The sequence below is a fragment of the Giraffa tippelskirchi genome, chromosome 8 (genome assembly GCF_054371585.1).
Source record: "Giraffa tippelskirchi isolate mGirTip1 chromosome 8, T2T-mGirTip1v1.2.pri, whole genome shotgun sequence".
Lineage (NCBI taxonomy): Eukaryota > Metazoa > Chordata > Mammalia > Artiodactyla > Giraffidae > Giraffa > Giraffa tippelskirchi.
The window spans coordinates 107,793,815-107,818,499 of NC_137282.1; the positions used below are offsets into that span (position 1 = coordinate 107,793,815).

General features: G+C 36.8%; 1 protein-coding gene across 5 annotated transcripts; it reads left to right on the forward strand.

Moving 5' to 3' along the window:
• The first annotated feature begins 13 nt into the window (after window positions 1-13).
• Window positions 14-21,793, forward strand: CDK7 (cyclin dependent kinase 7). Of its 5 annotated transcripts, XR_014061772.1 has the most exons (13): window positions 14-208; window positions 550-609; window positions 7,089-7,122; window positions 8,232-8,299; window positions 9,229-9,297; window positions 11,035-11,145; window positions 12,659-12,777; window positions 14,407-14,506; window positions 14,939-15,025; window positions 18,487-18,590; window positions 18,675-18,824; window positions 21,016-21,163; window positions 21,606-21,793. XR_014061772.1 is itself a non-coding variant. In XM_081518442.1 (12 exons), exons 1-12 carry the CDS (start codon window positions 143-145, stop codon window positions 21,632-21,634), a joined length of 1,041 nt encoding a protein of 346 aa, XP_081374568.1. In that variant the 5' UTR covers window positions 14-142; the 3' UTR covers window positions 21,635-21,793. The 5 variants fall into 5 exon arrangements, 4 of the variants coding, with proteins under 4 accessions (XP_081374568.1, XP_081374570.1, XP_081374571.1 ...); XM_081518442.1 differs by lacking the exon at window positions 18,487-18,590; XM_081518444.1 differs by lacking the exons at window positions 8,232-8,299; window positions 9,229-9,297; window positions 18,487-18,590.
• The last annotated feature ends 2,892 nt before the right edge of the window (window positions 21,794-24,685 follow it).

Below are 24,685 nucleotides of genomic sequence, written 5' to 3' on the forward strand. Positions count from 1 at the left end.
CCACCCCGGAAGTGGGGGCGGAGGGAGTGAAGCGTCGGCGCTTAGTGGGCGGAAGTGGCTGTTGGACGCTTTAAGGTAGCTTTAAATTCCTGCTGTCTTGGCAGCTCACCCCTTTCAGCTGGAGACGGGCTCCTCGCGACGGATGGCTGTGGACGTGAAGTCGCGAGCGAAGCGTTATGAAAAACTGGACTTCCTCGGGGAGGGACAGGTGAGGCTCTCGGGCGGGGCTCGGAGGGCCCTGAGCTGGGAGCGCCTGGCCGCCTCATACTGTCGAAAGTTTTCTCGTGGAAGCCAGCGGACGGGCCACGCTCCTCGTTCTCCTCCGAGGAGGCTGCCCAGACGCCCCTGCTGCCCCTTTGTCCACCCTGGACCTGAGTCCCTGAGCGGGACTGGAGCGGGACGTGGACGACCTCACCACGTTGCCAGTCGCCTCGAATTTGCTCTGAGAACCCTGGACTCCTTGCTTCCCCAAATCTAAAAAAAGTGAAAAGGCCAACACAAACCAAGAAGTTCTCCCAAACTTAACATTACTCCTGTTTTTCTGTCTAGTTTGCCACAGTTTACAAGGCCAGAGACAAGAACACCAACCAAATTGTCGCCATTAAGAAAGTGAGTTGCAGTTTGTTTTTCCTTGTGTCTTCTTGAAGGGGTGTGTGTGTGTGTGTGTGTGTGTGTGCCGGTGACTCGCCGTGTTATTACTCTTGACCGATTTCTGCTAATGAGTTACTTATGTCATTTTCAAAGAAAACAGAATTGCTTAGTGTCTTGTGTTCCAGGGTGGAACTCGGGTTGAACTGGCGTTTTGTTCCATCCATTGAAATTGATATGAAGAAGGGCTGTATCTTGTTTGTTTTATAAACGCAAACATTGGCAAAGGGGACAAATACGGCTCGTCTGTTGGTCCCTCAGAACTACTCATTTTTCCAGGTCCCTATTTCTTCCTCACCAGCATCCACTCTATATCCGTATTTTCTGGATACGTATTTACTATTAAAGGTTTTTGCCAGCATTAATGACATTGATGAGGTGACTCATCAAGATGGCACAGGTAGTAGTTGATAGAGCCAGGCTTTAGATCCAGATGTACTGCTTCCAGGCTGATTGCCTTTCCCCACACTTCTGAAATCAGTAACCCTGTCAGGAGAGCCTGCTTTCTTCACACCTCATGGATAGAGGAGCCTGGTGGGTCCATGGACTTGCAAAGAGTCAGACATGACTGAGTGGCTGAGCACACACACAAGACCTGTTGGTGGCTTAGGGAGCCGCCTTCCTATTGTTCTGTTGCTGCTTTGAACCTGTTTCTCTTTCAAAATCCCTAATTCCTTTGAAAGACGTCCCTCTCATATTGTTAACACCTGCTTCCCATTCTTCCTTTCTACAATTATTCCTGCCATTGTTATCTTTTTTACTTTTTCTGATGTGTCTGATCTCCTTTTTCAGTTTGTGTTCTATGAGCCAATGCTATTTATTGCTACTCCCTTGTAAAACCTTTAACTTTTCTAATCCTTTTTAAGTTATTTTTCTGATTCTGCCCCTGGTTCACTTTATTCTAGTCACACTGACCTTTCTTTCCCTTGAATATATTAAATTCATCCCAGTCCCAGATTCGTTGCATTTGTTCTGCCTTCCAGTTAGTGTATTTTTTCCTCTAAAACTTGGCCTGGCTGATCCCTTATCATTTAGATCTCAGTCAAGTATCTTCTGTACATACAGACTTCTGCTGGTCATTCTAGCTAAAACAGGTGTGCCTGCCTTCTTCCCTAGTGTTCTTTTCCATATTTCTTTGTTATCTTCATAGCATTTATCAAAATCTTTTATCTTTAAGTTTATTTTCTGTTTACTACCGCTCGAATTATGTTTAGGACTGTGGCTAGTACATTTGCAGACACTTAAAAATGTATTGGCTTGACTGACTGATACAGTCTCCTCAAACTGCTGGCATATTGAATTCTGTGGTTTACCTGAAAATCCCAGTGGGTTTACTTATTTGCTTGCTTTTATCATAAATTAGGATTTAGAATTCATCCTGTTTCTCAGTGATGGGCTTCCCAGGTGATGCTAGTGGTAAAGAACTTGCCTGCCAATGCAGAAGACATAAGAGACGTGGGTTCAGTCCCTGAGTCGGGAAGATTCCCTGGAGAAGGGCATGGCAACCCACTTGAGTGTTGCCTGGAGAATTCTGTGGACAGAGGAGCCTGGTGAGCTCTGGTCCATAGGGTCACAAAGAGTCGGACATGACTGAAGTGACTTAGCACTATGTTTCTCAGTGATAGACTGCTACCCCTTGAAAGTGACTCATGGAATATTCTTTTACATTTAATTTTTATTTCATATAGTACATCTTTGTAGTTTTATGGAATGTAACCGTTATATAAATGGAATATATAACTTTTAAATCATTTGTTGTACACCTGAAACTTACATAATATTGTATGTCACCTGTACCTCAAAAAAAACAGGAATATTTCTCCTTTTACCAAACCCAGTTAATTTTCAAAGCATTTTTTTTTTTTTAAAGTCAGTCACTAGGCCAAGCATGCCTCTCATCTACCCCTGGTTTTCACTCATTGGAGCAATGCCTTTCAACTCCAAAGTTGTTTTCTCTGGTATTTACATCTATTTTTTTAGATAGTGTGCTTATCATTCCTTGAGTGGCTTCCTTCCTTAGTTCAGACATTTTCTAGACTTAAACTATAAACCCTAGAGATTTGGCGCTTGTGCATCTTCCCCTCCCAACACTCAGTTTCTTCTCACACTCATTTACTGACGTGTTGAATTTAACAGAAAAGGAGTAATAAGCTATGTATTCTTTCACCTGTTGTATTTTGGACCTTTAAAATATCATTAATCAACCTTATCCTTTTTAAACAGTTGTACTGAATTTACGTTTCCCAGTTTAACCAGTCCTCTGTGGTAGCTTTTTGCAGCGGTTTTCACTTTGCAGTATTTGTTTAATATATCTCAACAATACACATTATTGTATACTTCTAAGCGCTTTCTCTCTTCCTACACACACACAAACATACACGCACACACACAGTCTTCTGCAACTTGTTTTTCTGAATCAGTATCATTTCTGAAATCTTCCAAATGGATACATGTAGATCTGTTTATTCATGCTCATTGATTATAGATTCTATTCTATGACTAAACTAAAATTGGTCTATCCAAACTCTTGTTGATAAACATTTAAGCTGCTTTTTTTTTTAATTGTTTTACTCTAATACAGTCCTCCTACAGACATACATTTGTGCATTTCTCTAGAAAATGTATCTATAGTTGAAACTAATTGCCATTTGTTGCTGCATAGAGAATACCTTGATGCTGAGAAAGATTGAAGGCGGGAGGGGAAGGGGATAACTGAGAACAAGATGGTTGGATGGCATCACCAACTCAATGGTCATTAGTTTAAACAAACTCTCGGAGATGGTGAAGGACAGGGAAGCCTGGCATGCTGCAGTCCATGGTGTTACAAAGAGTTGGACATGACTGAGCAACTGAACCACAGCAAGAGAATACACATCAACATCCCCACATATTATCAAACTGCTTTCCAAAACGGTTGGATCAGTTTAACCTCCGACCACATTTTCACCATGTTTGTATCATCAGACTTTGCAACAGTTGTCAATTAGATGGATCAAAAGTGGTATATGGATGTTTTTTCAATTAATATTTCTCTGATTACCAGTGAGGTTGATCATCTTTTCCTAGATTTATTGGCTTTTTATACTTTTTCTGTTAGGTTGCCTGCATTTTTTTCCTTTCCTGTTGACTTGGTGGAATTTCTTATATATTTTGGATACTGAACCTTAGTCAGAAATATGCACGACAGATACCATTGTCAATGTAAATCTATAATAAGAATAGAAGAGTGTTATTTGAACCAAGCTTAGAATTATAGCCCAGAAGACAGTCTCTCAGATAGCTCTGAGTTCTGAAGAAGTACGGTTTTCTGCGTAGTTGATATCTTGTCAGAACAGAAAACATCAAACATGACTAGGGTACATTCCTTCAAAGTTTAAAAAAAAAAAAAAAATCAGCAGAAGACAGATCACTGTATATAGTGAGTCAGTATGACCTTAGCTCCTGGGAAGGGGACCTTATCAAAGGAGTACTACTATTGAAGTCCCTGAAAGGGAGGCATTTATCCTTATCTTCAAAATAGGCATTCTTTACAGTGGCTCAGATGGTTAAGAATCTGCCTGCAATGTGGGAGACTTGGGTTCAGTCCCTCGGTTGGGAAGATCCCCTGGAGAAGGGAATGACAATCTACTGCAGTATTCTTGCTGGAGAATCCCATGGACAGAGGAGCCTGTCGGGCTCCATGGGGTTACAAAGAGTCAGACACAACTGAGTGATTTTCACTTCTGGAAGTGGACCCTTTTATTCCGATATTTAAAGCAGATAGACAGTATGTGTTTCATAGACCACAAAACAGGCTGTTCTAGTTAGCATAAAGTTTGTTAAATAAGCCAGAATGACTTCTTTGTACTTTAGTATGTGAAAATTTCTTCAATCATCATCTCTCAGACTTTGGGCTTTTAGTTTATTTATGGTATCTTTTGAGGTACGGGTATTTAAAATTTTAGTCTGGTTAAATTTGCCTATTTTTCTCCTCTTTTGGTTCCCTTTTTTGTATGCTTCCCTGCCTCCAGATTATAAAGAATTCTGTATTTTCATCTGAAAAATTTTAAGTATCGCTTTTGACATTTAGATCTACATTACATTTGGAATTAAATTTTCTTTGTTGTGTAGTATGAAAATCTAGTATTTTTTCCCCAGCTCTCAACATTTTTGTTAGTATGTCCTTTTCCTGGAGAGTTGTAATGCCAAGTTCCAGTTTATACTTGGATCTGTTTCTGGGCATACTATTCTTTTATTGGTTGATTTTCTTTTTCCCCCCATTCCTGCTGTACTGCTCTAGGGTCTATAATTACTATTGCCTTGTAAATTCTTGGGGGCTTCCTATAGTTGTGGAATGGGGGCTTCTTATTGCAGTAGCTTCTCTTGTTGCAGAGCATGGTCTCCAGGGTGTGTGGGCTTCGGTAGTTGTGGCACACGGGCTTAGTTGCCCCATGGCTTAGTTGTGGGATCTTTCCAGACCAAGGATTGAACCCCTGTCCCCTGTACTGGCAGGTGGATTCTCAACCACTGGACTTCCAGGGAAGCCCAACTACTACTCTTCGAAATTATCTTGGCTTACTCTATGAGTCAATTGAGAAATTTGAAGCAAATCAGAATTTGAATATGAACTAGTTATTACGTGCTGTATGGCATTATTAGTAATTTTATTAGGAAGGAGAATGGCATTGTGAGTATATAAAAAAAATGTCCACGTTTTAGAGATGCATGTTGAAGTATATAGGGATGAAATAATATGAAGTCCAGCTACAACATAAAAAAAAATGTATGTTGTAGCCAAGAAAAAAGAGAGGCTAAATGAAGTAAATATGGCAAAATATTGGTAATTATTGAATCTGAGTGATGATGTAGATGGCTTCATGAAACTAGTCTATTTTTTATTGTGTTTAGGAAATGTAATAATGTTTTAAGTTATCTGTTCTTAGCTCCTTACTTTTCTGTATAAAGTTTAGAATCTGTTTGTCAGTGTCCATGAAAAATGCTGTTGTACTTTACATCTAGTTTCATTAAAGAGAATGATGTATTTATGATATTGAATCTTTCTATCCATGAACATGCTGTCTGTGTTTATTTTGATCACATTTCTCAAACATGTTTTAAGAGTGTTTTATAATGTTCTTGGGAAGCTTCATACATCTCTTGTTGGCTTTAATTCCTACGTGCCTTATATTTTTTGGTGCTATAATATATAGCCTGTGGAAGTGTTAGTCACTCAGTTGTGTCTGACTCTTTTCGACCTCATGGACTGTACACTACCAAGCTCCTCTGTCCATGGAATTCACCAGGCAAAAATACTGGAGTGGATTGCCATTCCCTTCTCCAGGGGATCTTCGTGACCCAGGAATTGAACCTGGGTCTCCTGCATTGCAGGCAGATTTTTTACTGTCTGAGCCACCAGGGAAACCCAAAATAAAATAAATAGCCTACCTTTAAGTTAAAAGTTGTTTGTAGGATATAGGTGTGGGGTATTTTAAAAGGTAAAATAGCTGATTTTTCTGGAGTAGGATTTTTTGTGTGTGTGTGTTCTTGGCTACATTGTCATTGCATAAAGTGGTAAGCTCTTGTTCTTTAACCTAGTAATTGGGTTTGTGTGAGATTGAACCTATTAATGTAGTTCAGTGTGCTTGTACACAGTAGCAAAAGTTTAACCATTGTCTGTATCCGTCACAATCTGTAATTTTCCTTCTTGGAAAATGTGGTCCCTGGGAGCATATTATTGGGCATATTAAGCATGTTATTTATATGTTACATATTTCCTCCCAAGTAGTCTAACTTGAAGTGCTTGTTTTGTTTATTGGGCTTCCCTGGTGGCTCAGTCAGTAAAGAGTCTGCCTGCAGTGCAGGAGACCTGGGTTCAACCCCTGGGTTGGGAAGATCCCCTGGAGAAGGAAATGGCAACCCACTCCAGTATTCTTGCCTGGAAGATTCCATGGACAGAGGATCTTGGTGGGCTACAGTTCATGGGGTCACAAGAGTCAGATACTGACTTAGCGACTAAACCACCACTACCCACCTAGATTATCTCCCTAAGTTCTGTATCTATCACAATCTATAATTTTTCTTCTTGGAAAATGTGGTCCCTGGGAACATACTATTGGGCATGTTAAGCGTGTTATTTTATGTTACATGTTTCCTCCCAAGTAGCCTAACTTAAAGTGCTTCTTTTGTTTATTAGCCTGTATGCATTTAATTATTTATTCCACATTTAATCTTACAAAGTTGTATAATTCAAAACTTAAGGGGAAAGGAATGATAGATACTTGATCCTTTCTTATATTGTTAATTTTGCCTTTCTGATTCATGATTCCTGCTCCCTCCTTGCCTGCTAATACTAGCTACATATGAGTAGTTATGTATTTTTGCTCTAACCATTTGAAGTGTTTATATATTACGCATTTGTCTAAATAACGCATTTTTATTGTGTTTGTTTTTTCCTCTACCAGATCAAACTTGGACATAGATCAGAAGCTAAAGATGGTAAGTAACTTATTTCATGTAATCTGACAGAACAGAAAAGGTGGTTCTTCTCACTGAGGAAAAAAGAACAAAGTATTAATTACAGTTAACAATGGTTCTGGATAGAGTTGGTCTCAAAAGAGATAGACTCAGGATAGAGATAGGATATTTGTACTTTTCACCATTTGAGTGTTCAGAGAATATTCAGATCACCTAAGTAGATGGAAGACAGCAAGGTTATCAGTGATTTGACTTGTCTTCATTACTGCTTTAGTTGTTTTCAAGCCATTGTTTTTCCTTCTGAGCTTCTAGTTACTTTGAAAATTCAGGATTCATGGACGTATACAAAGCTCACTATAGAATAAATGTATAGGGATTGTTACGAGATTTTTGTATCCCTTCTGCTAAAGCTCTGTTTGAGCGTTTAAGTCCTATTTAATCATCAAGAAATAGTTTCTGTATAAAGGATCCATCATCTCTCTAATACTAGTACCAGATCTTTTTTTTTTTTTTTAAGTATTTATTTATTTGGCTACACTGGGTCTTAGTTGCAGCATGCCAGATCTTTGATCTTCATTGTGGCATGCAGGACCTTTAAGTTGTGAGAAGCAAACTCTTAACTGGCGACATGTGGGATCTAGTGTCCTGACCAGGGGTCAAACCTGGGCCCCCTGCATTGGGTGCACGGACCACCAGGGAAATCCCATCAGATCTTATTTTAAAATGTTGGGTTTTGTCCTTTACATTGGGAAAGATAGTATCTAATCACTAGTTTTCTGTTAGCTCAAAGAATCTGCCTCTAATATTCATAAGGCAAGAGAAGAGAAGCTATTGACGTCTCACCTGTAGGGCACATACTTGTGTACATATTATTCCAGGAGTCTTCAGATCTCATATTCTATAGATGAAGTGAATACTTTTTTCATCATTTATCATAGTCTGTCCTAAACTGTTCTAAAAACAAAGCAATATAAATTGGAAACAGGTATGTTATAAAAATTGTTATTTTATTTTTCCTGAGGAATATTCATTGCTATTTCATCAGACTGACCTTTCCCAAAAAATATGTTTATAAGAAGGTTTGAGATTTCAGAATTCTTTTTCACTTTTTTCTTTACCTTTTTATCTAGGTATAAATAGAACAGCCTTAAGAGAGATAAAATTATTACAGGAGCTAAGTCATCCAAATATAATTGGTGTGAGTATGATCTAAATTGTTTCTGGGATTTGGGACCCTGCATTTCCGAATGTGGTGGATGTTGATTGAAGGCTCAGCAAGATGAGTTGTCCTAGGTGAGCCTTACAAAAAGGCTGAAGTGTAGTTCTTATCTTAATTGTTCTTATAGGCAGTATTTTAAAAATTATACAACTGATGAAATAAATTAAATATGGGCATACAGGCTGATTTTATCAGAAATTTTGAAGTCTAGAGAGCTCTAGGATGTGTAAGACCTTGAGCAGATTCCCTTGAACTCTACCTCATTGTCTCTACCTCATAGGGTTGAGTTCCCTATGAACTCAACTTCTACACGCCATAGGTAGAGTTCCCTTGAGCTCTACCTCATAGGGTTGTTTTGAGACTAGCTCACTGAATACACATCAGGTAATAGTAACTCACTCCAGTATTCTTGCCTGGAGAATCCCATGGACAGAGGAGCCTGGGGGGCTACAGGCCATGGGGTCGCAAAGAGCCCGATACGACTGAGCAACTAACACCTACTTACCTGGGATAGTGCCTGGCGTAGGGGACACACTCATTTAGTGAGTAATAGCTACTGCTGCTATTTGTTGGATTTTCTTAAGTACTGAGGTTGGGAATTTTTCTAGATTATAGAGACTTCAGTGAGGTTCTCGTTAATTCATTACTTAATTATAATTCCTAAAATTTGGAGGGAGAGATTAAGTATTGGTGATTTTTTTTTTAATAGTAAGGCTTAATATCTTGCACTTCAAAGTACTAATTCCTAGCCAAAAATGGATAAATATTAAATTTAATAAAATTATTTAAACTTTACAGTCCAAATGCTTAAATTTTTAAAGATTAAAAACTTAGGTATAATACTGTCAAGTATTTAATAAGAATATCATATGTTGATTTTTTTTTTTTTTTTTAATTTTGCTGTGTAGCTCCTTGATGCTTTTGGACATAAATCTAACATTAGCCTTGTCTTTGATTTTATGGAAACTGATCTAGAGGTAAGACTAAGATTTCTGGAGGAATTTATTTTCCTGTTTATTAAAAGAGAATCTAAATGTTTATTTTCTACCTTTGAAGAAGGTAGTCAAAAGAATGCTTAAATTTTGTTGAAATCTAGATGTGGTTTTTTGTTTGTTTGTTTGTTTGTTTTTAATGTTTTTTTTAGATGTGGTCTTAAATCAAAGATCTTCTGAATCATTTAGCTGTATTCCCAGTGTTACATACAAGATTTGGATTTTGATAGCATTTGTATCTGCCAAGTTCCCGATACCTTATTGACATTACTTTTGAGAAAAATAAGTGTTTGACTTTGGAGGGTTTGGAACTTCCTTGTGATATTATCACAGACTGTCCTTTTGAAAACCAAGTTTCTTTTTGAGAAGAATAAGATTTTAGGCTTTTCATTAATACTAATTGAATCTCAATAATGGATAGTCTGGAGATGTGGAACAAGTGGAATTCTTATACACTGCTGATGAGAATGCAAAGTGATACAGCCACTTTGGAAAAAATAGTTTGGCAGTTTCTTACACAGTTAAATATACCCTTAGGGTATGATCTAAAATATGTGTATGTATTTATTTATCCAAGAGAAACAAAAACATGTCCACACAGATGTTTAGCTTTCTTCATAATTACCCAAACTGAAAACAACCCAAATATCTTTCATCAAGTGAATGTATAAACAAACTGGTACATTTATAAAGTGGAATACTATTTGAGAATAAAAAGAAACAAACTATTAACATATGCAACAGTATAGGTGACTCTCAGATACCTTACACTAAAGGAAAGAAGCCAGGCTTAAAAGCTACTGATGCTGTATGATTCTATGTATGTTTTTTTGGAAAAGGGAAAACTAAAGGAACAGAAATCAGATCTTTGGTTGCTGGGGTTAGGAATCGAGGGGAAGATTGAGTAGAGAGGAGCCTGGGGGAATTTAGGGGGAATTGTAAAACTATTTCGGTTGTGGTAGTGGTTACACAACTGATGTATTAAAAACTGAGATTAAAAGTGTGTTTCACCTATTTGAGAAAAAGAAAATTGCATTTTTAGCTCATATAACTAAAAGTCTGGGAATAAACTGACTTGAATCATGGTTCACAAATAATGCTAGCAGAACACAATTTTTCACTTGTTCTCTGTTGCCTCATTCATGGGTAAAATTTCTCAATATAGTGGCTCAGGTGCTTGTAGGCTTCTATCCTTAGAGTTTAATAATGCCTGAGGAGAGAAAGTATTTTGTTGCCTTTGATTCTAGCACAGCTATTTGGCTTGGCTTGGCTCATATTTCCATCCCTGAACTAGTCTGGAAAACAGGCTGCAGTGTGGTGACTGAGCATGCCTGGATCATGTGCCTACTACCGCTGGAGGCCACAGGTAGTGCACGATCTATAACTACCGTGGACTAAGCTGAGAACAAGTGGTTTCTGAAAGGAATGTTGAATGCTCTTATCAGGAAGGGCTGTGTATCCTGGGGCAAGTGAAAACAGCAGATGTTTGCTACATGGATGCCTAAAAAAGCAGTAGGAGACAAAGTACTGCTTTCCTTCTAAAGATACTTTCCCTAACCACATAACTGGAAGTTCTGACAGTGCTTCCTAAGGAGAGTTAGGCAGCCTCTCTTGAGAATCTCCTTTATGAATAAATCCATCTTGTGTCTATAAATGATTTGATATAGTAGAATTTATTTGGAATATAAAAGCGTACCTGTATATTGTCTGCCTACTTTACAGGTTATAATAAAGGATAACAGTCTTGTGCTAACACCTTCACACATCAAAGCCTATATGTTGATGACTCTTCAAGGATTAGAATATTTACATCAGCATTGGATTCTGCATAGGGTAAGGTTTTTAACCGAGAATGATTGTGTCTTTATATTGTAGTCAGACTTTCTGTAGCCAGTTTATTACACAAAAGGCCTGAGTATGTAAATTATTAAAGTAGAACTGGACCATTTTATCCAGCCTTCTTCCTCTCTGAGCTCCCTTCAGTTAAACCAGGTAGCACTGTGAGAACTCTGTGTTACTAGGTGGAATTTAGAAATGCAGGAGGCCTATTCCTTCATTTTTTTCATAGTTGAAGAGTTAAGTTGCTGACCCAAAAGTTACATTTTTTTTTTGAGGTCAGTAGCTAGTGACTGACAAGAGTATTAGAACCTAGATATTTTGGCTTGAAGTTCATTGTTCTTTATGCTTTACTGTTGTAATAGAAAACAACAACAGTGGGAGTCTGGATTAAATTATACAATGCAAAAATACTTCTGGAAAATATTTCTGGTAGCTCTAAAATTCTGAGAAGTAATGAAGTAAAATTGCTGAAATGGCTGAGTCATTGTTAGGAACATTCAGCTACTAGAAAAAGGCTGATGGTTTAGATAGGTAGATGTTCTTAGGCATCCTATTTGTTAGTAGATAAAGTAGCTAAAAATATATAATAGTAATCCTCATACTTAAGCTTGGAATTCCTTTTACGTTATGGCTAATATCTTTTTAGCATAGATTATGAAGACTATATTCTTCATCCTTTATAAACACATAATGTTTTTATGTGTTGGTGGTGCTACTGGTAAAGAACCCATCTGCCAATGCAGGAGACACCAGAGATGTGGATTCAGTCCCTGGGTTGGGAAGATCCCTTGGAGGAGGAAATGGCAACCCACTTCAGTCTTCTTGCCTGGAAAATCCTATGGACAGAGGAGCCTGGTGGGCTACAGTCCAGGAGGCTACAAAGAGTCAGACACGACTGAGCACACACATGATACAGTCCTCACACTTAAGCTTGGAATTCCTTTTAGCTTATGGCTAATGTCTTTTTGCATAGATTATGAAGACTATATTCTTCATCCTTTGTAAACACATAATGTTTTTATTTACTGAAGTTCATGTATTGTGGTGTTTATTGTTTGGGCCTCACGGCTTGTGGGATCCTAGTTCCCCAGCCCGGATCGAATCGGGGCCCTCGACAGTGACACACACAGTCCTAAGCACTAGACCACCAGGGAGTTCCCCGTATATATTGTTATTAAATTAATAGCAGCAGCTGTTTTTTGAATGCTTACTAGGAACCAGTCGTTATACTAGGACAGGAAATATTAAATTTAATCCTCACAGCAAACCTGTAAAGTAGGTAAATTGAAGTTCAATGAAAGGAAGTACCTTGACCCAAGGCCTCACTAAGAAATATGGCTAATCTTATTTTGCTTTTTAGGATTTTACATCAATGAAAAAAATTTTGGTGGTGGTTTAGATTTGGGGTGTTACCCTGTTTCTGCTAAGTTTAAATTTAACTAAATGTATTGCCATGATGCTCTCCTTCACCCTGCTTATTTGTTGGTTTAAAATCTCCATTATATAGGACCTAAAACCAAACAACTTGTTGCTAGATGAAAATGGAGTTCTAAAACTGGCCGATTTTGGCCTGGCCAAATCATTTGGGAGCCCCAGTAGAGCTTATACACATCAGGTTGTAACCAGGTAAGGATTCTTTAACTAACTAAAGCTTGTATTATGTCAGCTGTTAATCACAAATGAGCCTCACGTGGCTTCTTTGAATTTTGGCTGAGTTCAGCAGTTATTGTTGGTATTTTATTAAACAGTGGAAAAATATACAGCCCTTATTTCAAACAGAGTTGAATTAATTCAGTCCCCAAAGATTTACCTAGTAATTTGGGGGACTAATTTATACTTCTTATACAGTTTAGTTAGCTAGGTTGGAACTATAGTGGCTGTTCTTTTACATAACCACCTGATTTGGGGGGCCTGTGTTTATTTTATTGGTCAATCCTCATTCCCCATTTTATATCATTCAGTGTGAATGAAAATTCCCTAAACAAAGCAGTGCTTTTATTTGGATTTTTCATATTATTCATTGCTTATATTTTCTGTTTATACATAAAAAGTATAAACAGAAAATAAAAACTAAAAATCACATTATATAGATAGGGACAGTAGATTTTATGATTCTTGTCCAGATGGCATTTGTTAACTTCCCTGACTCTTTTAAGAATCTGAGAAGATCTTCAGATTTTCTGTCCTTTTAAATTACTTTGTCACCTTCTTCCAAATAGATCTCATTAAGTGTCAATCACCTGATCCTTGAGTATAAAGTAAGGGATGTAAGTAGTTGTTCAGATAGTTTCTGGGAAAATTAAGCCCATCATTCAGGAACTCTGGGAACTCAGGAAAACAAGAACCCACATACATGAGCATTGTGTTTCACTGCTTTTCATCTACCAATTTCTGACTTTCTCTACTTTGAAATCAGACACTACTAATAGGTCAAATTAAAATGAGGACTGAGAATTAATAATTTAGATTAGTGATAGGGATATCTTGATAACCTAGACAGGAGCAATTTTGGTGGAATGGTGGGATGAAAACCTGACTGATGGAGTTAAGAGAAGAGGAAATGGAGACAGTAAGAACATACAGCCAGAGAATGAGGGGTGTTAGGGGAAGCAGGGTCCAGAGAGGTTTTTGTTGTTTGTTTCTTTGTTTTTTAATTTATTTTTTAAAGCTATAAAAATAATGGTATGTTTAACACTGATAGTAAAAAATCTAGTAAAGAACAAAAACTTGACTGTTATAGGAAAAAGAGAATTGCAGGAACAATATCCTTGGAAACAGGCAAGAGTGTTGTATCCATTACCCAAGTTGAGGGACTGATTTTAAAAACAGTAAAGGCTAGTTATGTAGTTATGGATGGGAAGGTGGGTTGTGAGTGTGCAGATGACTGTTGGTGAGTCTGTAGAAATTTTTTTTTCACTACTTGCATTATTTTAGTGAAGTAGGAATTAGTTTATCAGCTAAGAAGTAGGATGGTGTTTAGGGTTTCAGGAGAAAGAACATGTTAATCGTCTAAAAGTGAGAGAATGAATTGACTGAGGGTGAATTTCCTGGCAGCAGTAAGGAACTTCATGGTTTTATAGCCAATTTTTCTTGAGTTAATATAGCCATAAAAGTGCATTTCATCAGTGCATGATGTTTTTCTGCGGAGTTGTCTCTAAGAAATACTTTTTTTTTTTTTTAATTTTTTTTTTTTTTTCCTAAGAAATACTTTAATAATTCCACTCTAATATGACAGTATTTATTTTTGTTCTCCAGGTGGTATCGGGCCCCTGAGCTACTGTTCGGAGCTAGAATGTATGGTGTAGGTGTGGACATGTGGGCTGTGGGCTGTATATTAGCAGAGTTGCTTCTAAGGGTAAGTCTTGAGTTGATGTACACCCTTCAGTATTGTTATAGGTATTTGTTCTTATAATTTGTGTAAAAATTATCTTCTCAGAGGTAATTCCCAGAGGTAATTACCATCCTTGAAACAAGAAACCAACAAACAGGCCAATAAAAAACCTCCACTAAGGACAGCCTGTTTATTAACACCATTTAGGACAATAAAGGTTTATTATTGCTCATTCTGTGTTCTGAAATTTGACCGTAATAAAATTATTGGGTTGTAATATGGTACTGTCTCTAAAGTAACTAGAAGTGTTAGGATAAATGTCTGTATTTCTGGGATCGCTGGGGAAGTCCCACCCTTAGACTAAGTTTTTATTTTTGTTATTGTTTAGTGTTTCTTATTAAATTTATCGTATTATTTGTGTACATCTTGAAATATCTGCTTCTTACTTTCTTTTAGGTTCCTTTTCTGCCAGGAGATTCAGACCTTGATCAACTAACAAGAATATTTGAAACTTTGGGCACACCAACTGAAGAGCAGTGGCCTGTAAGCTTCCATACACATTCTTTGAGATTTAGAGTAGTGCATAGTGCTGTAACATGGGTATTACTTAAACAAATGTATTAACTGTCTTAATTTATGAGTAATAATTACTCTTTGCAAAATTTATACAAAGTAAAAGTTAAAATTTGTGATACACCATCCAGCCTCCTATATACATAAAGCTCTCACCCATCCCAGTAATTTCTACCCCGGCATTAATCATTACTATTTTGCTATATAGCCTTGCTATGAGGACACACACACACATAAATACGTAAATACATATGACTTGCTTTTTCTTTCGTTCTTTAACAAAAATGTGATCACACCATGTAATTTTTTTGCAACAAACTTGCTCTTAATATTGTTCACATTTTCCTTTTTAAGTTATATAATATTTCATTTTGTGGCTGTTTCATGTTTATCAACATCTTGATGGATTTATTTATTGCATTTTCACTAACACAATGAAGGTTTATTTTTGGTTTTGTTTTTCATTTTTTCCCAACCAGGGATTGAACTTGGTCCTCCAGGAAAGCCTGGAATCCCAGGCCACCAGGGAACTCATTATTTATTTTTAACCCATTACATTATCTCAAAAAAATTACTAAACCTGTGATAAAATTTATTACAGTATAAGTTGCTAATTTTATATATTACAGTTCAGTGAAATTCTCACTTGTTCATTACAATTGTAGACCTTTTGATTTCCCTTTCTGTTATGGCCTCATCTCCTGGGGAAAAAATAAATCCTAGAAAAGAGAAATTTTTATCAGCCTCTATACCTTCTGGTTAAAACTGTAATGAAATTATCTAAAACTGAAATTTAAGGAGTTTCTTTTGTGTTATTCCCTCAACTTCCTAAGTGAAGTTTAGCTATATGTTCTAATTGTAAAACATGCTCTAACAGCATTCATTTACTGAACTTACTATATACCGTTAATGATAGGGTTTCATAAATTATATTTAATTCTCCCAACAACCCTATTACGTACTGTTATTCACACTTTATAGATGAGACAGCTGAGGTGTCGTGAGGTTAAGTAGCTTACCGGAAGCTACCTATTGTCAGCTAGGACTCCAATATGGGTCTTTCTGACTCCAGAGCCATATTCATAGTATTTATCCAGTACTTTTCATTTGACATGATTTTTAAATAATAGTTACTTACTGATGTTTTCCTTGGATTTTTAAAAATTCTTATTTTGATTTACATGCAGAAGGAAATAATACAGAGATATCCCTTACTTCCTTTACTTAGCTTCTCACAATGGTAACATCTTGCAAAATTAGGATAATATCACAGCTAGCAGGATTGAAGTGACTTAGCAGCAGTAGCAGCATGCTGACATTGACACAATTAATATACAGGACATCACCACAAAGAGCCCTTTTACCGTCACACCCGCTTGCCTTCCATTCTCACCCATTCCTTAACGCCTGGCAGTCACTAATAGGATTTCCGTCTTTAGAACTTTGTCATTTCAAGAATGTTATAAGTAGAATCATATAATATGTAAGCTTTTGGAATTGACTTTTTTCAATATAATTCTCTGGAGATTCATCCAAGTTGTCAATAATTCATTCCTTTCCCTATATTGCTGAGTGGTATGAATGTACCACAGTTTGTCTGACCGTTGACTCATTGAAGGACATCTGCATTGTTTAGTTTGGGGCTATTACAAATAACACTGTTATTTGTCATAACAGTACATAATGACTTCCCTGATAGCTCAGTTGGTAAAGAATCCACCTGCAATGCTGGAGACCCCTATTTGATTCCTGGGTTGGGAAGATCTGCTGGAGAAGAGATGGGCTACCCACTCCAGTATTCTTGAGCTTCCCTTCCTTTGTGGCTCAGCTGGTAAAGAATTTGCCTGCAATGTGGGATGCCTGGGTTGGGAAGATCCCCTGGAAAAGGGAATGGCTACCCACTCCAGTATTCTGGCCTGGAGAATTCCATGGGCTGTATAGTCCTTGGGGTTGCAAAGAGTCGGACACAACTGAGCGACTTTCACTTTCATGTACAAAGGCAGTCCAGTGGTTAGAACTCTACTCCTCCTGCCAAGGGCCCAATTTCCATCCCTAGTCAGGGAACTTAGATCTCACAAGCTACGTGGCCAAAGGAAAAAAAAAACATGTACAGGCTTTTAGGTAAGCATACATCTTTATTTCTCTGGGACAAATGACCAGAAGTGCAGTTGTTAAGTCGTGGTAGTTGCATATTTAGCCAGAAACTGCCAAAAAGAAAGTGAAAGTCACTTAGTCTTGTCTGACTCTTTGCAATCCTGTGGACTATAACCCACCAGGCTCCTCTGTCCATGGAATTCTCCAGGCAAGAGTACTGGAGTGGGTTGCCATTTCCTTCTCTAGGGGATCTTCCCAACACAGCGATCAAACACAGGTCTCCTGTATTGAAGGCAGATTCTTTACCATTTGAGTCACCAGGGAGGCCCAGAAACTGCTGAACTGCTTTGCAGAGGGGCCTGTACCATTTTATAGACTCACCAGCAATGCAGAAGTAATCCATTTTCTCTGCATCCTCAACTAGCATTTGGTGGTGTTGCTTTTTTATTTTAAGCATCATGAGAGATGTGTAGTGGTAGCTCATTGTGACTTTAAGTTTCTCTTCCCTGATGACTTATGGTGTTGAATATCTTTTCATGTACTTATTTGGCATCTATATAGCTTTAATGAAATATCTCTTTTTTTTAAATTGGATTGTTTGTACTTTGGCTGAGTATTGAGCACTTATATAAAGTACTTGTTCTCTGATTTTATATGTGATTTGCAAATTTTCTGTTACTCTGTAGTTTGTCTTTTCATCCTTTTCATAGAGTCTTCCCAGTGTAAAAGTTTTTAATTTTCATCAAGTCTGTCTTATCAGTTTTTCTTTTTATGAATAATGCTTTTGATGGCAAGTCAAAGAACTCTTTGCCTAACACAAAGATATTCCTGATGATTTTCTTTTTTTTTTTTCTAAAAGTTTTATAGTTTCGCATTTAAGTCTGTGATCCTTTTTGAGTTAATTTTTACATGAGATGTGGACTAAAAGTGTCTTATGGCAGGAGTGGGGATTGTTGTTTATGATACCTCTCCTACCAGTACCACAGTCTTAATAAATTATATATTAAGTCTTTTTCCAAGTTTTAACTATTTTAGTTCCTTAGCCTTTCCATATAAATTTTAGAATAGCCTGTCTATCTAATAATCTTGCCAGAATTTTGGTAAGAATTGCATTAAACCTGTTTACCAACTTGAGGAGAATTGTCAGACATCCTTATGGTGCTGAATCTTCCAATCCACAAACATGATAGGGTTCACCGTTTATTTAGAGCTTTGATTTATTTCATCAGTGTGGTATACCTTTCAGTATGAGTCCTGCGCACGTTTTGCTAGATTTTCACCAAAGCATTTCATCGTTGTTTTTGAGAGTTTCTAAAGGGCATTGTTTTTCATTTCAGTGTCCACATGTTCTTTGCTAATACGGAGAACTAAAGTTGACTTGTGTTTATCTTCCTGTAACCTTGTCTGCTCACTAGTGCTAGGATAGATCATCATATCATCGGTATGACAGTTTTATTTACTCATTTGAGGTCTATATGCCTTTCAATCCTTTACTCAAGTTTGAATTATAAAAATATTTTTACAGGACATGTGTAGTCTTCCAGATTTCGTGACATTTAAGAGTTTTCCTGGAATCCCATTACAACATATCTTCATTGCAGCAGGAGATGACTTGTTAGATCTTATACAAGGCTTATTCTTATTTAATCCATGTACTCGAATTACAGCCACACAGGTATGTTAGTGTATTTTTCAAATTTCTTAAGATTTCCTAACATTCTTTAAATACTGAAAAGATATGTTTGTTTTATTTTAAGAAATAACAAATTTTATTTTTTTTCCCTAAGCTATAAGCACTGTATACCCATACAAGTGCAGAAGAGTATAAAGACGATTCTATTTCATAATTAGGTCATCTACTTGAAAGTAAATTAGAGAAGAAAAAAAAATAATGTTTTTGTGTTTAAGACACTGGAATATTTCATTTAAACTCTTAAGTAACTTAAATCTTGTGCCAAAACCAATGCCGAAGGTGTTTTGTTTTGTGTTTTCCCCCATGAAATGCAATCTAGATAATGCATTCTGGTCATTGTCATAGCCAGAAAGAGATAATGAGTACAGTCTGATACAACTATATTACTTACAAGAGATTGAAAGATACTCTAAATAGAAAAACGCTGAAACTGACAGTTATTAAGAGAAATAAGAATCAACCTCAAGAAAAATGTCGAAGACCAAGAATATCTGCTCTTACAAAAGAGAAAAATGTTATCCAACATAAAAATATAAGATCTATAGACTTGAAAGTCTTTTTTTTTTCTTTATTTTAAAAACAAGCACACATAGATGGGTGGTCACAAGCGCTTAAAGTTGGGGCAGGGAAATGCAGTGCCAAAATGCAACACATTACAATGATTTGGCTTCATAAAGGAAGAGACTGAAATGTTGCACATCTTCATATCTGACGAAACATATAAATGCACAAAATATCAGGGGTAAAAAGTGGATTTTTTTTCACATAGGCTTATTATAGACTACGAGATCTTTGTTTAATATATTTTCTTGTATAAACCTTCACTTCATAGTGGTACATGTCACATTAATACATATATACTAGATATTTTACCATTGGAATCACTCTTCTAATTTCAAACAAGTAACTCATTTTTACCTTTTTACCCATGTATGTATACATCTTATCTTGAGACCAGGTCAGATTGTCAAGAAGGTTGTTTTCATTAATAGTAAAGCTCAAAATTTATAGAAAAGTATTAGTTGTGATAACTTATTTGGGTTGTATTTTAGAATGGATTTTTTTTTGGGGGGGAATTAATTTTTGTAATGGATTTTGGCCTATGGATATTTAGAAGTTGGAATGAGGGACTTCCTTAATGGTCTAGTGCCTGAGACCCTGTGTTCCCAATGCAGGGAGCCCAAGTTCGATCCCTGGTGAGGGATCTAGATCCCACATGCCACAACTAAGAGTTTTCATGCCATAACTAAAGATCCCGCATGTTGCAACAAAGACCTGGCGCAGCCGAATAAACAAACATTTTAAAAACATAATAGTTGAATGAGAAACCCTTCTTAAATCTCTGTGTAGCTCAAAATTAGCTTAATTTACTTATGGAACTGCTGTGATTTGGAAATAATGTTTTATAAGTTCAACTCTTCTGAAGTAAGGATTCTCTATCTAAATTATTACTGCAAATAATATGTTGGTGAGTAGGGAGAGTTGCTTGAAAAGTTTATACGACTTCTTTTGTTCCTAAGAGAATTTTCCAAAAGGAAATACTTCAAATTATTGAGGCTATTGAACCAGTACTATGATGCAAAGTATGAACTTGACAACTTTGTCACCTCGAATAAACTATTTTTATTGGAATTTTGGAACTAGGTAAAAATATAATATTATAGAACATTGGATTAGTGGTAAATAGAAATAAACTTGGACAAGTCCTTCCAAGTAAGAATTCAATTAATTTCTAATGGCTTGTTGGACTTTAATCCGTCGTTTCCAACCCATCGCATCTTTTTAAAAGCTTTATTTTTAAGAATTCATATGATTTGGAATTTGAACACACATAAGTGTTGTGACAAACTTGGAAGTTGTTTTTAAGCAAGTTTCTCTCTGTTTTCAGCTATAGAGCCTCTAATGTGTAGAGAGATGAATTTTACAATATCTTACTAAGGATTTTTCATGTTTTGCATAGGCTATCATGGAAAAATTCCATTCTTATAGTCATATAGTAATGGAATTAGCAATCAATCTTAGGGTGCTAGATATTTGTAGTAATTTGCATATCCAAATATTCTAAGTTTGTTTGAGAGAGGGTATATTTGCTTAGTATTTTTAATGCTCCTTACAACACAGTTCAGATATTCACATAAAAGCTTACGTTCTCTGGTCTCTTTTCTTTGGAAAGGCATTGAAAACTAAGTATTTCAGTAATCGGCCAGGGCCAACACCTGGATGTCAGCTGCCAAGACCAAACTGTCCAGCGGAGGCTCTAAAGGAGCAGTCCAATCCAGCCATGGCAACAAAACGGAAGAGAACAGAGGCCTTGGAACAAGGTAAAACTCTCATTTTCTTAAGTGAAATGAATTCAGAAAACTCCAGATAGCTGGTGTATAGCTAGTGACTGGGCAGCTAAGAAGTGTAGACTGTGAGCTGTTTACTTGTTATCAATTTAAATTTTGTAAAGTAGAATGTGATATTTTACCTATATTTGCTTCCTTTATGAATACGTAACATCATGCATACTTAACATCATGCTTTTTTTTAGGACATGGGCACTTTTGAGTACACCTCAGAGTTATGAGAACTAGCCATGTGTACCCTATTTTCATAAATTCCTAACAGTACACTCTATGCTTAATGTTTAGCAAGTGTTATTGGAAAATCAAAGCAAGTAAAAATATAGTTGGAATGCAGTGACTGGTTAGAATTACTTTAAAGTTAAATGTAATTTTATAGAATTACTATAAAATTAAATAACCTCATTTTTCCCCCCAGGAGGATTACCCAAGAAGCTAATTTTTTAATTACAGAGAAAACTGGACAATATTCTACTACTGAAGAAAACAGTGAAAAAGGCACAATAGTAAACATAAAGTAAATGCTTTAAAAGATATTTGTAAATATTCTACACATGTAAAATATGTAAAACTGGGTTATTTTTATTAAATGTATTTTAAAACAAACTTAATTCTGATTTTCTGATTAGAGTGCAGTAGTAATAAAATAAGTTCAATTCTCTGAAATGTAGAATTGAAAATGCATTAAGGAATCCTTAATAAAAATAATTATCAATTATTTTAATGATCTGGCCCATATAGCATTACAAATTTATAGTAAAGGGGGTAGTATTTAAAAATAGAAAATTGGTTTTGGTCTCAAAATTTTATGAGTGGTAGATAGACTATAACTCTCATAGAGCATTTTTATTTTTACTCAGAACTTTTAAGTTTCTTCTATGTTAATACCTGTAAATCTATTTCTGTTTTAGCTGCCATATATTTTATAGCATATATCACATCTTATGATATCATACCATATCTTACACATGCTCTATTTACAGACCATGTTATTTTTCTTTTGCTGCATAAAAGTTACCATTAATGTAGCAGCTTAAAGTAACACAAATTTATTAGCTCCCAGCCCTGTAGGTCAGATACCTCTCATGGATCAACTGTGATTTTTTTTTGTTTGTTTCTTTTGCATAGGCCAGTGTCAGGATGTCAGTTGGACTTTATGCTCTTATCTGAAGCTCTAGGATAGAATCTGCTTCCAAATTAATACAGTTCATGTCATTTTAATGTACATGCCTCCTATCCTTGCTAGTTGAAGGCAGTTCACTTGCCTTGTTCACTCTCCATCTGCAAACCAGCAAGTGTCAAATGTGTGGCTTCCTTTTTTTTTAAGGACTCACCTGATAAACTGTCAGCTCACCAAGGGCTTAATTATGTCTTAAAAATCTCTTCATAGCAGTTCCTAGATTTAATGCTTGAATAATCAGGACAGGAATCTTGAGAGGGCCATCTTTAGAATTCTGTCACGTGGACATTTAGGTTATTTAAATTTTTTCACAGTTGTAAAAAAAAAAAGATGTTTATATGTACATGCAGGAGTTGTACATATTTAGAATTGTAATTGTGAGGTCACAGTTACACGCTTGTATATTTTCAAGTAGCATTGATATTGCCATACTTCTCCAAAGTAGCTGTATCAGTTTACATTCCCAGTAACTGTTCACTAGTTCTTAAAAATGGGAAAGCCCCTTACCATACACTACATACAGAAGTTAACTCTGGGAATTCCCTGTGGTCCAGTGGTTAGGACTCTGCTTTCACTGCCAAGGGCACAGATTCAATCATTGGTTGGGGAACTGAGATCCTGCAAGCCATGTGCTGTGACTGAAAAAAAAAATATATCAAAAGACCTAAGCATGAGACCTAGAACTATATTCTTAGAAAATAACATAGGAGGAAAGCTTCATGACATCAGATTTTGCAGGGGCTTCCTGGATATGACCCCAAAAGCACAGGCAACAAAAGTGAAAAAAGGACAGTTTGGACTGTATCAAAATTAAAAGCTTGTGTGCCTCAAAGGAACATGATCAATGGAATGAAAAGGCAACTCCTATGGATTGAAAATATTTACAAATCATGTATCTGATAAGGGGTTCATAGCCAGAATATGTGAAGGATATATATTGTTGTTATTGTGTGTGCTCAGTTGCTCAGTCATGTCCAACTCTTTGCAACCTCATGGACTGTAGCCCACCAGGCTCCTCCAGGTAAGAGTACTGGAGTAGGTTGCCATTTCCTTCTCCAGGGGGATCTTCCCAACCCAGGGATCAAACCTGTATCTCTAGCATCTCTTGCATTGGCAGGCGGTTCTTTACTAATGCACCATCTGGGAAGCCTGTTGTTAAAGCTCAACAACAGCAACAAAAAAAATCCAGTTAAAAAATAGGCAAAGAACTTGAAATAGACATTTCACCAAAGATGATATAGAAATGGCTAAAAAGCACATGAAAAGATTCCCAAATCACTGATCATTAGGGAAATGCAAGTTAAAACCACAATGAGCCATCACTTTAAACTTACTAAGATGGCAGTCACCAAAAATAAAAAACTCAGAAGATAACAAGAGTTAGTGAGCATGTGGAGAAATCAGGAGATCCTTCTACACCATTGGTGAAGTGAAATGAAGTGAATTGAAAGTGCTCAGTCATGTCCGACTCTTTGCAACCCCATGGACTGTACAGTCCATGGAATTCTCCAGGCCAGAATACTGGAGTGGGTAGCCTTTCCCTTCTCCAACACCATTGGTGGGAGTGTATAAAAACAGTGCAGCAGCTGTCAGAAACTAGTGTTTCCTCAGAAAGTTTAAAATGGAATTACCATATGATCCAGCAGTTTCACTTCTGAATATATACCCCAGAAAGTAGAATGCAGGATCCCAAACGTATACATTCATTAACTTTTATGTAGGAATCTAGTTCACCTCATCATCTCTTCTCTAGCACTCATAATCTTTCTCTTTTTTAAAAACTTTTCATTTTTTAATGGGGTATAGCCGATTAACAAACCCACTCCAGTGTTCTTGCCTGGAGAATCCCAGGGACGGGGGTGCCTGGTGGGCGGCCGTCTATGAGGTCGCACAGAGTCGGACACGACTGAAGTGACTTAGCAGCAGCAGCAGCTGATTAACAATGTGGTGACAGTTTCAGGTGAACAGCAAAGGGGCTCAGCCATACTTATACATGTATCCATTCTCCCCCAAACTCCCCTCTTGTCCAAGCTGCCAGAGTTGAGCAGAGTTCCATGTAACACTCATAATCTTTGCGGTCTTGGCTAATTTGATATCTCATTCTAATTTACTTTTTCTTGATTTCTACTGTGTTGCTAATCATATATGATTCCTCCTTTGTGAACTGTTGATTCAGATTTTATTATACAATTTTTAAAGTTTACTTTCCATTTAGTTACTACAAATGTGTATATGTGCTTAGTTACTCAGTTGCGTCTGACTCTTTGTGACCCGAAGGACTATAGCCTGCCCAGCTCCTCTGTCCATGGGGATTCTCC

Bases quoted from the DNA above. Each gene is read 5' to 3' on its own strand.
- CDK7 (XM_081518442.1), top strand. From the start codon at position 143: ATGGCTGTGGACGTGAAGTCGCGAGCGAAGCGTTATGAAAAACTGGAC. The intron at 209-549 runs GTGAGGCTCTCG...TTTTCTGTCTAG, and splicing joins ACTTCCTCGGGGAGGGACAG to TTTGCCACAGTTTACAAGGC. The intron at 18,825-21,015 runs GTATGTTAGTGT...TTCTTTGGAAAG, and splicing joins CTCGAATTACAGCCACACAG to GCATTGAAAACTAAGTATTT.